General features: G+C 43.8%; 1 protein-coding gene across 1 annotated transcript in view; it reads right to left on the reverse strand.

Moving 5' to 3' along the window:
* Positions 1-13,318, reverse strand: part of pex3 (peroxisomal biogenesis factor 3) — a 28,043-nt gene that overhangs the window by 6,786 nt on the left and 7,939 nt on the right. Inside the window, exons 3-10 of the mRNA XM_060831216.1 lie at positions 13,060-13,141; positions 10,496-10,539; positions 9,798-9,922; positions 5,309-5,375; positions 3,934-3,988; positions 2,468-2,636; positions 2,123-2,193; positions 823-945 (exon numbers count right to left, since the gene is read on the reverse strand). Of these exons, the coding sequence (XP_060687199.1) occupies positions 823-945; positions 2,123-2,193; positions 2,468-2,636; positions 3,934-3,988; positions 5,309-5,375; positions 9,798-9,922; positions 10,496-10,539; positions 13,060-13,141 (736 nt within the window). The remainder of the gene's footprint in view (positions 1-822; positions 946-2,122; positions 2,194-2,467; positions 2,637-3,933; positions 3,989-5,308; positions 5,376-9,797; positions 9,923-10,495; positions 10,540-13,059; positions 13,142-13,318) is intronic.

A 13,318-nucleotide genomic window follows, 5' to 3' on the forward strand; every position in this document is an offset into this window, starting at 1 on the left:
GCAGAAACATTTGAAATTTGGTCGGTTGTGTAACGTTTTGTTTTGAAAAGATCAAGATGATGAAACAGTGACCTACATACATTATATCCAAGAAGGAATGTGATCAAGTATCTAGAGGATGGAATGATGAAATATTTGTGCTGCTGAGTCACTGACAGGATGGGAAAACAGACCAACAGCCATTCGTTTCATTCTTGCCCTCATCAAAGATTCAGGAGTTCAGCTCAGGGGTAAGTTTCCTCCCAGCAGGGGAATCAGGTTTTTAAGCTCAGAATAGTACTTTCCCTCTCACTGAAAGATTTGTAAAATTTTCAAGCAGTGAGCATTTGTATAGAGGTTTCTTTTGAGTGGTCAGAATTGAAAAGTGATTTAGCCCAGCCCAGGAGAAGGGGGAAAAAAAGTCACAAAGCTTAGTGGCAGGAGGAAAAACGGGCAGTTAGCGAAGTAAGAAAATAAAACAAGAAAAAGAGTTGTGGGAGGAGTGACATTTTTCTGGGATTGAAAAACTGTAAAAGGATATTGCTGGGAAAAAGGTTGATATTTTGTTTTGTTTTATGATCTTTCAAAACTATCTTGTATGTAGAGCTTTGTGTTGTTTTTTTCCTTTTGTGCAAAATACTTATGATGTATATTTGCAGCCTGAGGTAAATATGTGATTAATGACCATAATAACTAACCACCTGCAAAACTTGTTATGATCTATCAAGCCAGATTTCATTCTGGATGAGATTGTGCAGTTTTAGCATCAGATAGGATCATTCCAATAGTCATATTTGTTATCTCTTGAATGGTGGCTGATGTTGCAAAGGGGGATGCACTGACCTGTTGACCTTTCCATTTTGCGTCAGTTCTTCTTCTGTTGGCTTGAAGAATTCTGCTATGTTGTCGAGCAGTCGGCTAAATCCCCGATTCAAGCAGGAATTTAAAACCGTGTTGAAGTCCGGACTGTAACATTTACACAAAGTAGTAGGTAGTTAGACAAGTGAATTTTGCTTCAGTTTTAATCAGTTTGTTAATAACACACAGATGAACAACTGCATTCAGACAAGGTCACTGATCCCTGCTCAACTTAGAATGAGCCAACAGGGGTGGACACCAACTCAGTTACTTCTGAGGCAGTAATTCAACTGAATATCCCAGCTTTCCGCTTTCTTCGGGAACATCGTTTGATCTGAATAAAACAAAACAGAAGAACTGCGGATCCTGAAAAGCAGAAAGAGCAACAGAAATCGCTGGTAAAGCTCAGCAGGTCTGGCACCATATCTGAACAGAAACCAGAGTTAACGCTTTGGGTCCAGGTTCTGAGGAAGGGTCACTGGACAAGAAACATTAACTTGATTTTTCTCTTTGCAGATGCTGCCAGAATCGCTGAGCTTTTCCAGCACATTTCTGCTGTGGTTTGATCTGAAAACATTTTGGTTGAAAAGGGAAAAATTGAAAAGCAACCTGCCAGCATACACTCGAGAATGGGTTAAATTATTAAGACTATTATAAGCAGGTTAGGGCCATTCATTTACAAATTAAGTGCGTCACTGGTTAACCATGCTGCCACTCTGATTCCTTTAGGCAGGCTCAACTACTACCCTGGGCTGTGAATCAAATAATCAGTCTCTAGGTGGGAGGAGAAAGTGAGGACTGCAGATGCTGGAGGGCTTATGCCCGAAACGTCGAATCTCCTGTTCCTTGGATGCCGTCTGACCTGCTGCGCTTTTCCAGCAACACATTTTCAGCTCTAGGTGGGAGCTCAAGCACAGCAGGTCAGTGTGATTCTGGTTACATAACCCATCACAGTTCAATGTGCTGCGGTCATGTACCTGTGTTACGCAATTAGCTTATGTTAGGAAATGCACAGATCCCTCTTTGTTGCTCTTGACTCTGGAGGTCGGGCACTGGCTTATCAGGCCAGTGTGGTAAGAATTCACACATGTAGCCTAAAGGAAGGTAAACAAAAACATGGCATTCTTCCTGACCAGCACCAGGCAATCCTACAGTCTCTAATGACTGGGAGTATCATTTCTATGCTGGTCCTATCCCAGTCTAATGGAGAGGCATCAACAGCTAAAAAACACAATGTCAGAAAAGAGAATTGAATTTGGCTTGCTCAGCAATTCTTCATACAGACCTTTCCAGCATATCTCTGGTTTCATTTAGCAACTTCAATGTGGTTACATCTTTCTCTGTCAAACCACAGGCCTGTGGGAACAAATTAATACAGAAATTTCAGAGACAAATCTTAGAATGGACTTTACAACTCAGTCAGTGAGGGTTACTTATTCACCAACCATTTGGGAGGTTCTGTTGAAAGCAATGAGGTGGTCTTGGACCTCGTTCAATTAATACGCAAACAACCAATCTGCAGAAGACAATTTGCACACACGTCCTGATGCCTCAAACATGTCATCCCAAACAAACACATGGAGCGCTGGAGAAACTCAGCAGGTCTGACAGTGCCAGTTGGCAGACGTACCTGGGAGGCTAATGTGCTCTCTTCATTGGGAATTAAATACGAACACAGTGGGGACTTGCTGGTGTCGGCCTCTCGCTGACCGGACTGACTGTGGTGCTCCACCAGCTGTCGAATCTCACCCAGATACCGTTCCAGCTCCTGCAGTGACACACATTGCTTCAGCGACACACTGTGCAGGCAAACAAACAGGGCATTAGCAACGGAGCAGAGCCACGTGCACAACGCATGGATCAGATCACAAAAAAAAATGGATGCACATTGCTCAGATTTACAAAGGTCTTTACAGAACAGAAAGAGGTGTTTATGCTCCACACTGGGAACCAAGGGCTACTGTACTGTCAGAGATGTTACATTTAGATGAGAAGTTATTCCAACTCCTTGTCTATCCTCTCAGGTGCATGTACAAGATTCCGAGGATCTTTTTCCTGGTTCCTGAATTGTGAACCAATGAGTCAGTCTCTAAGTCCTAGGCAGTGTTGCTGAACAGAGACCTTGGAGTGCAGGTTCATAGCTCCTTGAAACTGGATTCGCAGGTAGATAGGATAGTGAAGGCAGCATTTGGTATACTTTCCTTTATTGGTCAGAGTATTGGGTATAGGAGTTGGGAGGTCATGTTGCGGCTGTACAGGACATTGGGCCACTGTTGGAATATTGCATGCAATTCTGGTCTCCTTCCTATCAGAAAGAAGTTGTGAAACTTGAAAGGGTTCAGAAAAGATTTACAAGGATGTTGCCAGGATTGGAGGATCTGAGCTATAGGGAGAGGCTGAACAGGCTGGGGCTATTTTCCCTGGAGTGTTGGAGGCTGAGGGGTGACCTTATAAAGGTTTACAAAATTATGAGGGGCATGGATAGAGTAAATAGACAAAGTCTTTTCCCTAGGGTCAGGGAGTCCAGAACTAGAGGGCATAGGTTTAGGGTGAGAGGGGAAAGATATAAAAGAGACCTAAGGGGCAACTTTTTCACAGAGGGTGATATGTGTATGGAATGAGCTGCCAAAGGATATGGCGGAGGCTGATACAATTGCAACATTTAAGAGACATTTGGATGGGTATATGAATAGGAAGGGTTTGAAGGGATATGGGCCGGGTGCTGGCAGGTGGGACTAGATTGGGTTGGGATATCTGGTCGGCAGGGACGGGTTGGACCGAAGGGTCTGTTTCCATGCTGTACATCTCTATGACTCTAAGTGAGAGCTTGAGTTTTACTGTTAATCACACCATTACCTGTCCAGACACAGATTAACTGGTCACTTCCACAATGTTGAGAGTGGGAACTTGATGTAAAATAGTGGCTATATTTCCTACACTACAACCATCAATACACATTATTGGCTGCAAAATCCTCAAGATACCCTGATGTTGTGCCAAGTACTTTATAAATACAAGTTCTGGCTTTCAGGTCTTGTTGAAATCCAGGACAAAGCAGAACATGTGACCTGATCTCATCCCTACCCAACAGCTTACCTTCCAATCACAGTCTGCACAGCTTTCTTCACCACTGTAATTAGTTCACTCAAACCTATATACAAGAACAGATACAGATAGTGTTAGAAGCTCAGGTATCAGTGAGAACGGCTTTCTTGCTCTTTGCTTACAACTCTCCCAAGACCAGCAGGGGCCAGGGAGAGGCTTTCCTTGCTGGTCACGGGGACTGCTGCTCACATGGGAATGGTGAGCCATGGCTATGCTTCTGGTCAGCTTTCCACATGGAGCCACTTTAACGCCAAATCTCCCTGATGTTCCCCTGGAACCCTACCTCCTCTCTGCAGGGTTCAAACAGACTAATTGTTTCCTTTAGTGGGAGAGTCTAGAACTAAGGGTGACTGTTTTAAAGTAAGGGGTTGCTTGTTGAAATGAGTATAGATGACAAACATAAATGCACTGGTACATAAAGAGGAATCACAATGGTGGCGTTACCTTCTGTGCAACCCCAATAAAGATTCCACCAACACCACCACCCTCTGTTATACAACCCCCATCCACCCCAATCTCCCTCAAGGTTGCAAGGTAGAGAAATTTAGTAAGAACCATGCATTATGTGCTATAAACTTGAAATAATGGTGATTTTTTTTTTAAAAATCACAACCTATAACATTGTTGACATGTTGAGACTCAGCATTTTGGAATGGTTTCAACATACAATGAGACCATTCAACCAGTCATGTTTACACCACCCTCTGCGGGAAGCACATAGCTAGTCCCATGATCTCCCCACCTTTTACCCATAGACCAAATAATGTGGTTCTAGAAACACAGGTAGACCACAACAGGAAAGGACAGAGACAGCACAGTGGCTCAGTGGTTAGCACTGCTGCCTCACAGCGCCAGGTATCCGGGCGACTATCGATGTGCTGTTTGCACACTGTCCCCGTGTCTGCGTGGGTTTCCTCCCACAGTCCAAAGTTGTGCAGGTTAGGTGAACTGGCCAAGCTACATTGACCATTGTGTTTAGGGATGTGTAGGTTAGATGCATTAGTCAGGGGATAAATGTAGAAATAATAGGGTAGGGAACTAAGTCTGGGTAGGTTGCTCTTCGGAGGGTCAGTGTGGACTTGCTGGGCCGAAGGGCCTGTTTCCACACTGTAGCAGTTCTGTCGAAGATTTCCTTCCCTGAAGGACATTAGTGATCCAGCTCTCATTTGATGAAGTCACTGCTGCAGCTACCATTCTTTTAACTTCAGGTTTTAACAAACTTTTAATTAAATTTAAATTTCTCAAATACAGTAATGGATTACACACTCATTAGTCCAGGTATACAGGAACATAACCACGGCACTACTGTGACCCTATTTATTCCTGAAATAAGTTGGCACAGGATGAGCCCAGCAAGCCTGCTTACCATCTCCAAGGAGGTGTTGTATACTCGACAGGTACTGCTGCTGTACCTCAGGGGGAGCTAAAGGAGCCTGTGATACAAGCACAATTCAAAGTGAGTGGCACAATAATAATTGCCAACACCATACCACATCAGAACGAACACCCTTTTACAATGTTAAACCACTTTATTACACCTTACAACAATAAAAACAAACATATTTATGTGCTAGAACTCACTCCCTAGCTGTCGACTTTGTCATGCTCCCTGACAAGAGTATGACATTTAGCCAGAATGGTTCAACAGGGAGGCAAGCTGCTGACTTCATATCCATGTCATCACCAAGGCAACCCACATGCAATAACTTCTCTTTACACAGCACCTTAAACAAAATGAAGCCTCCCAAGTTGCAACTCAGGATCAACGTAAACAAACTATGACACCAGGCACATAGAGAGATACTAGGTCGAAGTGATCAAAAATTCTATGTAAGGATCAGATTGCAGGATTGTCTTAAAGGAACAAAATGGGGGGAGGGGGTGGGGGGTGGGGGGGGTGTTGGTTGAGAAGTATCGGGATGTCATTCCTGAGATAAGGACCAAGGTTACAGAGGCATGGCTGACAATAGTGAAACACTTACATTCAGGGATGCTCTCAAAAGGTCAGAATTTGAAGCATAAGCTATTTCAGAGGGTTATGGAAGTGTGCCAGATAGGGAGGGCGGAAGGAATTTTAAGGGAAGGATGAGAATTTTAAACATCAAGGTATTGCCTGACCAGGAGCCAACACAAGTCAGCGAGCACAGCAGTGACAGAAAAGGTGCAAGTCAAGAGGAGGGTCGCAGAATTCTGGATGACCTCAAGTTTACAGAGGGTGCGTTGTGGGAAACAAAGTGAAGTGCATTGGAATACTTGAGTCTACAGTAATAAAGGCCTGAACCAAGGAGAAAAAGTGCAGAAAACTTGGTGTACTTGTGCACAAAACACAGGAAGCTAGCACATAGGTGCTGTAGGTAATCAGGAAGGCTAATAGAAAGCTGGCCTTTATTTTAAAGGGGTGTCGCTTGACAGTAGTGAAGTCTAACTGCATTTGTACAAGGTGCTGGTGAGACCACATCTGGAGTACTGTGAACAGTTTTGGTCCCCTTATTTAAGGTAAGACATTTCATCAGAGGCATATCACAAAAGGTTCTCCAGGATGATCCCTGGAATGGAGGGATTACCTTATGAGCAAAGGTTCAACAGCTTGGGACCCTACACATTAGAATTTATTAGAAAAAAAAAGGAGCGACGTGATCTGTGTGAAACATATCGGATTCTTAAGGGACTTCACAGGGTAAATGCTCCGGACTATTACTCCTCGTGGGCTAGTCAAGGACGAGAGGGCATAATCTCAGAATAAAGGGACACCAATTTGCAACAGAGATGAAAAGGAATTTCTTCTCTCAGAGGGTTGAGTGTCTTTGGAACTCCTCGCCACAGAGAGCGCTGTGGGGACAGAGTCCTTGTGTATATTTAAGACTAAAATAGATACATTCTTAAATCAGTAAGGGACTCAAGTGTTATGGAGAGAGGCCAAGAAAATGGACATAAGAAGTGTCAGATCAGTGATGATTCTATTGAACGGTAATGCAGGGGCTGAACAAGCCAATCCTGTTCTTATTTCTTTTGGCCCAATGGGTCTCAGTAGTTGGTGAGTTGAGGCAGTGGTGAAGTTGGGCTGATTTTTCAAAGGTGGCAACATACAGTCTCTCTGATGGCTGGAATAGAATAGGAGCTCAGCTGAGGCTCAAATGTAGCAACAAGGTTCCAAAACAAGAGATAGATAGAGTGAGTAGCTAGGGAATGGAAGTTTGGAACAATAACCCAAAAACAGCTGATGAAGTTTCTGCTTATCGAATTCTGGATATCAGGTTGGCAGTCTGATAATTTAGAAGACAGTTCGGTCTGCAGATGTTGGAGATCAGAGTTGAGAGTGCGTTGCTGGAAAAGCACAGCAGATCAGGATTCCTGATGAAGGGCTCCGGCCCGAAACATCGATTTTCCTGCTCCTCGGATGTGGCCTGAGCTGCTGTGCTTTTTCAGCACCACACTCTCAAGTCTGATAATTTAATTTACTGGGAAGGACCTGTGCAGAAAATAACTCATCTAGTATCCCTGTTAGGAATGTTAATAATAATTGTTTGATGATTTAACGGTACCCAGAAAAACACTTGTTCACTGGGTTTGAACAAAATAAAAAGGGAAGAGGCCATTGCAATTGCTGCCATACTCAATCCCGCTAGGAGGTAACACTGGAGACCAGGATACATGTCTGTAAGCATTGAGTGGATTGTGCCTTATAAACCAATTCATTACAGTAATGCCAACTTGCTTCAAGTAAACTTAATCATCTTGCAAGTACATTGGCTGCTGTTGCTTGTGAGGGGGCAAATGTCTTCACAGTGAGCACTCCTGGGGCTGTTGGTCAGAATACTACAGAAAACCCTTGTTTGTCCTGACCAGCAAGAGATTCCATTAAAAGGACAGAAGGTGTTAGAAATACTCTGTTAGTCAGGTGGCTGCAGCTCAGAGAGAAACAGAATTCTGGTTTCTGGCAGATCATTGGTGTGAAATGTTAACTGTTTTTCTCCTCACCGATGGTGTCTGACCCACTGAGTAGTTGCAGAAGTGTTTCAGATTTCAAGGATCTCTGGTATTTTCCTTATGACCATGGCACCTTCTGCACAGGATAGATTGTGTTCATTTGTTCATTCACGGAAGATGGGTGCTGCTGGCTAGGTAGCTAGCATGGTTTGCCTATCCCTAATTGTTCTGGAGGAGGTCATGTGGAGCTGCCCTGTGAGGTGTAGCAGACACCCGCAGTGACATCAGGGAGGGAGTTACAGGAATTTGACCCAACACTGAATGAAAGGTGATAAACCTCCAAGCCAGGATGCTGTGTGGCCTAGGGAGAAATAGGCAGGTGCTAGTGTCCTTACGTGGTATTGAACCACAATTTTCAACAAAAAAAAGGAATCTCAGAAAACAATACCAGGATTACTGTCTTACGTTCACTTTGTGCAGTGAGTCCACTCACTGCTCACAGCTATGTATCCCAGCCTTTGGTGCCATCTGTTGGTAAGATTCAGTACTGTAGCAGTTAAACTGACTTCTGCTTTTCCACACGGCAAACCTGATAAACAGGTGATTTTCTGGGCACTGGGCCCATGAAATTAGCAATTAGTCATTAATTGTGCTGACAGAAAGCTGTAGAAGAGTCATTTTCACAGAATTACTTTCCATGCGAACTAAATTCAGTGCAGAAACAGGTGCACACTGAATAGATCCTTGGGACATGTCATAATAACTTCTAAATGCTGGGGGGAAATAAAAGTTGAGCTTATCAATATCTGTAAGAACAGATAGATTGATATTTGGGGTCAACTCTTATCAAGGTTCTGGAGAAGGGTCATATCACACTTGAAACGTTAACAGTTTCTCTCTCTATATATGCTGCCAGACCTACTGTGTTTCTCCAAACTTCTGTGTTCGTTTCATATGTCAAGGTATTCTGTCAAAGGGTTGCTTTCCAAAACGTTGCTGAAAATTCTCATCCTTGTTTTCAAACCCTACCTTAGCCTCACAACTCCTCCTCCTCCTCCTCCCCACCCCCCCCACACCCCATCCCATCTCTATGATGATGCGTTACAGTTCACTCTGGAAGTCTCAGTGTCTGAGAACATACACTTTTTACTTGCATGTTGTAATCTGGAGCTGTGGAAAGTGATAATAGAGGCTCCCGTGCTCTTTCCGTCATACAGCTGGCCAGGAAACTCTCCCACTCTTACTGCCTGTAACTGGAGTATGGGATAGGATCCTGAAGGCATCTTCCTTGGCCGACAACTCCTGGAGGGTAACTGGAACCCAGAGCTTTGAGCTCAGAGGCAGAGATGCTACCCACTAGACCACAAGACTTTCGTATCTGTAACTTCTTCCAACCTGAAAGATGCGGAAATTCTGGCTCTAGGTATCCCTAGTTTTAGTCACCTCAAATAATTAATAATTGTGCTTTCAGTTGCCAAAGCCATAAACTCTGGGATCTTCTCCCTAAATCTCTCTTCTATTTTGTCCCTCAGGCTCTCCCTCAAACCTACCTTTTCGAGACAAATTTGGCTTGACTTTTCAACCCAGTTTGGTACTAAATTACATTTGCTAAAGCTTCTGTTGGGTCATTTTATAATGTCAAAAGGGTCTGCATAAACCTAAGCTGTTGTTGACCTGCGTAATTTCAGCAATTTCCATGATTTTGGGTTGGTTTTCAGTCATTTGTGGGTTCAAAGAATCCTCACAGTGTGGAAAAAAAGGCCATTTGGCCCAACAAGTCCACACGGACCCTCCAAAGAGTATCCTACCCAGTCTCATGCTCTTACCCTACACTTTCCCTGACTAATGCAGCTAGCCGACACATTCCTGAATACTATTGTTTCGCTTTTACACACAAGAGATTCAGTGCAAAGGCAGGATGAACTTACAGTGCCATTCTTGCCAACTGCGGCATTGTCCAGATAGATATATCCTCCAATGATATTTAATTGAACTCGTAAGAGGACCACCAGCATGCAGGTGCTATACACAGCTACAATGCTCCTGCTGAAACCTTGGAAGGGGAACAGAGTGAAGAGAAAGAACAGAAATGATAATAAGAATAATGGATAATACATCTTACCTGTGCAAAGACCTACAGCTTCTGGAAAACTATGGAGCATTATTATTGAAGCACAATATAGATTCTCAAGGAGGTAATGAGTTGTGCAAACTGAAGCACCGTATCAGCTTGTAATATTACAGCTTTCCAACTTACTTCAACTATTTGTCTGTTTCATCAACACCTTCCCCAAGCTCCAAACATACCCAAAAACCTCATGTCCTAATCTTTGGGTGGATTTCCATCAGCAGAAAGCAATTTCAGTTTAAAAATAGATATTCTATCACAAGGATCTCTCAATGTTTGCTGGGTACAATCCCCTCAAGGAAGAAAACCCAAATAGTTAAGTTAAACACCAATGGAAGGTATTCATGTTAATCACTGTCCATCTTTATAAGTGAACGGTGCTAGCTTATGCTCAGATTTCGGTACAGCTCTAGCATTCTGAGTCATCAGCCTCATAAGAGCATGTCCAATTCACTCTCAAGTTTTAGATAAATCAAACAGAGTGGAAAGCTGGCTTACTTATGATCCTGAGATCCTCCCATATCTCCAACTTGTTGGCAGGTCTAAAAGACATACAAACAAAATGTTACAAGTGACTGACACACATTCAATCGTTACACTAGTACTGCCTGATTACTTGCCCTAACTGTGAGAGGTACTTTGCGATAACATGATAGTGGATGTAGAACAAAAGAATTGTATGTACATAGCATCTTTGACAAGGACGGGACATCCCATGGCCCTTCATTGCCAATTAGATAGTTTTGAAACGTTGTCAGTTTTGATTTGTTTGTTAATAGAATGTAGGTCCCCGGCTTGGCCAATGTTTATTGACCATCACTAATTCCCCTGGAGGTGGGGAGTAAGGAGCCATCTTTGTGACACTCCTTGGGGCAGAGGACATCTACAGTAATATTTGAGAGCTCCAGAACTTTGACACCAGAACACTGAAGGATTAGTGAGGTCAGGGCGGCATGTGGTTGAGGGGAACCAACAAGTAGTGGTGTCCCAATTTGTCTGCTGCCCTGGTTCTGTTAGGTCATGGTTTGGAATGTGTTGTCAAAGGAGCCTTGGTGAGATGCTGCAGTGCACATTGCAGCCACTGTGTGGCAGTGGTGGAGGCTCTGAATGTTGAAGGTGTTAGATGGGGTGCCAATCAAATGGATTGTATTATTCAGTTTGAGTGTTACTGGAGCTGCAGCCAATTGAATGAAGGACAGTGTACCCTATCCTACTTCTGACTTACACCTTGCAGATGGTGAACAAGCTTTGTGGGTGGCACGGTGGCACAGTGGTTAGCACTACTGCCTCACAGCACCAGAGACCCAGGTTCAATTCCCAACTCAGGCGACTGACTGTGTGGAGTTTGCACGTTCTCCCCGTGTCTGCGTGGGTTTCCTCCGGGTGCTCTGGTTTCCTCCCACAGTCCAAAGATGTGCAGGTCAGGTGAATTGGCCATGCTAAATTGCCCGTAGTGTTAGGTAAGGGGTAAATGTAGGGGTATGGGTGGGTTGCGCTTCGGCGGGTGGGTGTGGACTTGTTGGGCCGACGGGCCTGTTTCCACACTGTAAGTAATCTAATCTAATCTTTGCAGAGTTAAGAAGTGAGTTGTACTAGAAAAACAAAACAATATAGAAAAGTTAAATACAGCCAAATCCCACAAACAGCAATAATACTGATCAGATAAACTATTCTAAAACACAGAGGTAAAGGGCTTTTGCCCGAAACGTCGATTTTACTGCTCCTCGGATGCTGCCTGAACTGCTGTGCTCTTCCAGCACCACTAATCCATATTCTAAACACAGAAACTAGGAGCAGGGTAGGCTATTCAGCCCTCGCCTGCTCCACCATTCAATAGGAGTGTGGGGCTGATCCAGTCACAATGCCATGTTCCCATTTACTCCCACGTTTCTTGGCAACATTATAATCTAAAAATTATCTATTTCTTGAACATATCCAGCAACTTGGTCTCCACAGCCTTCTGTGACAGAGATGCCACAGGTTTAATGTCCACTACGTGGCATTACGGTGGAGGGATAAGGTCAGGATTGTCAAGAACTCCCTCCACTTGCCTCCTTCTGAATCGTACAATTGTAAGCTCTGCCGGAGTGACGGTATCTTATTGAGAGCAGAGCCTTTGGTGCCGTTGGCTAAGCATTCTTCCAGTTTGGAGCGGGCAGTCTTACAACAGAAGGCAGTTTCTGGTTCAACCACTAGTCGCCTTGTAATTAACCCTTGGATCCAGGTATGAATTCTGTAAATTTAAACTGCATGGTCTCAAAGACCAATATATCCAATATAAAGCCAATATACTGGTGCACTCAATGGGTTGAATGGCCTCTTTCTGCAATGTAGGGATTCTATTCTATTCTACCTAAACTGCAGGACCGAGATATGCTCACTGTAACTCTAGGCAGGTATTTGCAGCAGAGAAACAATTAATTTCGCCAAAGTGGTGACAATACATCCAACCAAGGACAGGCTAAACAAAGACACGCATGGGAATTCCTAGAGGCCTGGCATTCAAACCGGAATTCCATCAATAAACACATCGATTTGGACCCCATTTACCAGCCTCTCAGAAAAAGAACCGGAAGTGATATCACCCACCACAACAGACCAAGGCAGATAAATAGCAAAAGGGACAATACACCAGTGCTTCATCAGAGGCTCACTGATGATGTCACCCAGCATGGTGACGAAACGTCTGAGAACAAATCTACCAGCTCAGCAAGCAAACTTCCAACCCGATCCACAACCTGAGCTCCAACTCCTCTCAATCGCAAAGTGGTCTATGCTGGTACTAATAATTCATTTAAGCCTCCTCTTACCATGTCTGCTTGCTCTTTTTTCCCTTCCCTGTAAACTGTACAGAATTAAGATCTTTTCCATCTTTCTTCACAGCCATCTTCAGTGTGTGTAGAAGGTGCTGTTCTGCACCATCTCCAATGTTTGCACATCCTGTCCGAATTACAGAAATCAGGCTGTGCTTGGTCTGAGTCAGCTCTGGGGTGCCCCTTGTACACGAGAATGCATTAAGCTGTTAAAACAGTGCTGGTTACCCACTCGACCCCATACATTACCTGTTTTTCAGCAGGCCAGTCAGACTTTCTGAATTCAGCTGCTGCACAATTGCTTCCCTCAGGGTTGGCAACATTGATAGCACTGTCAAAACAAACAGAAAAACACAACAGGTTTACTGAAGTATGTCCCACACAACTTGAATTTCTCACAGAATGGCTGGGCTTTGAAGTTAACTAGTGCCTCAAGAAAAGACTGCAAATTGTGAAAGACAAAACTCACAGAAAATTAACTTCAGAAGCACCAATGATGAGATACATT

This window comes from Hemiscyllium ocellatum, chromosome 10 (genome assembly GCF_020745735.1).
Source record: "Hemiscyllium ocellatum isolate sHemOce1 chromosome 10, sHemOce1.pat.X.cur, whole genome shotgun sequence".
Classification (NCBI taxonomy): Eukaryota; Metazoa; Chordata; class Chondrichthyes; order Orectolobiformes; family Hemiscylliidae; genus Hemiscyllium; species Hemiscyllium ocellatum.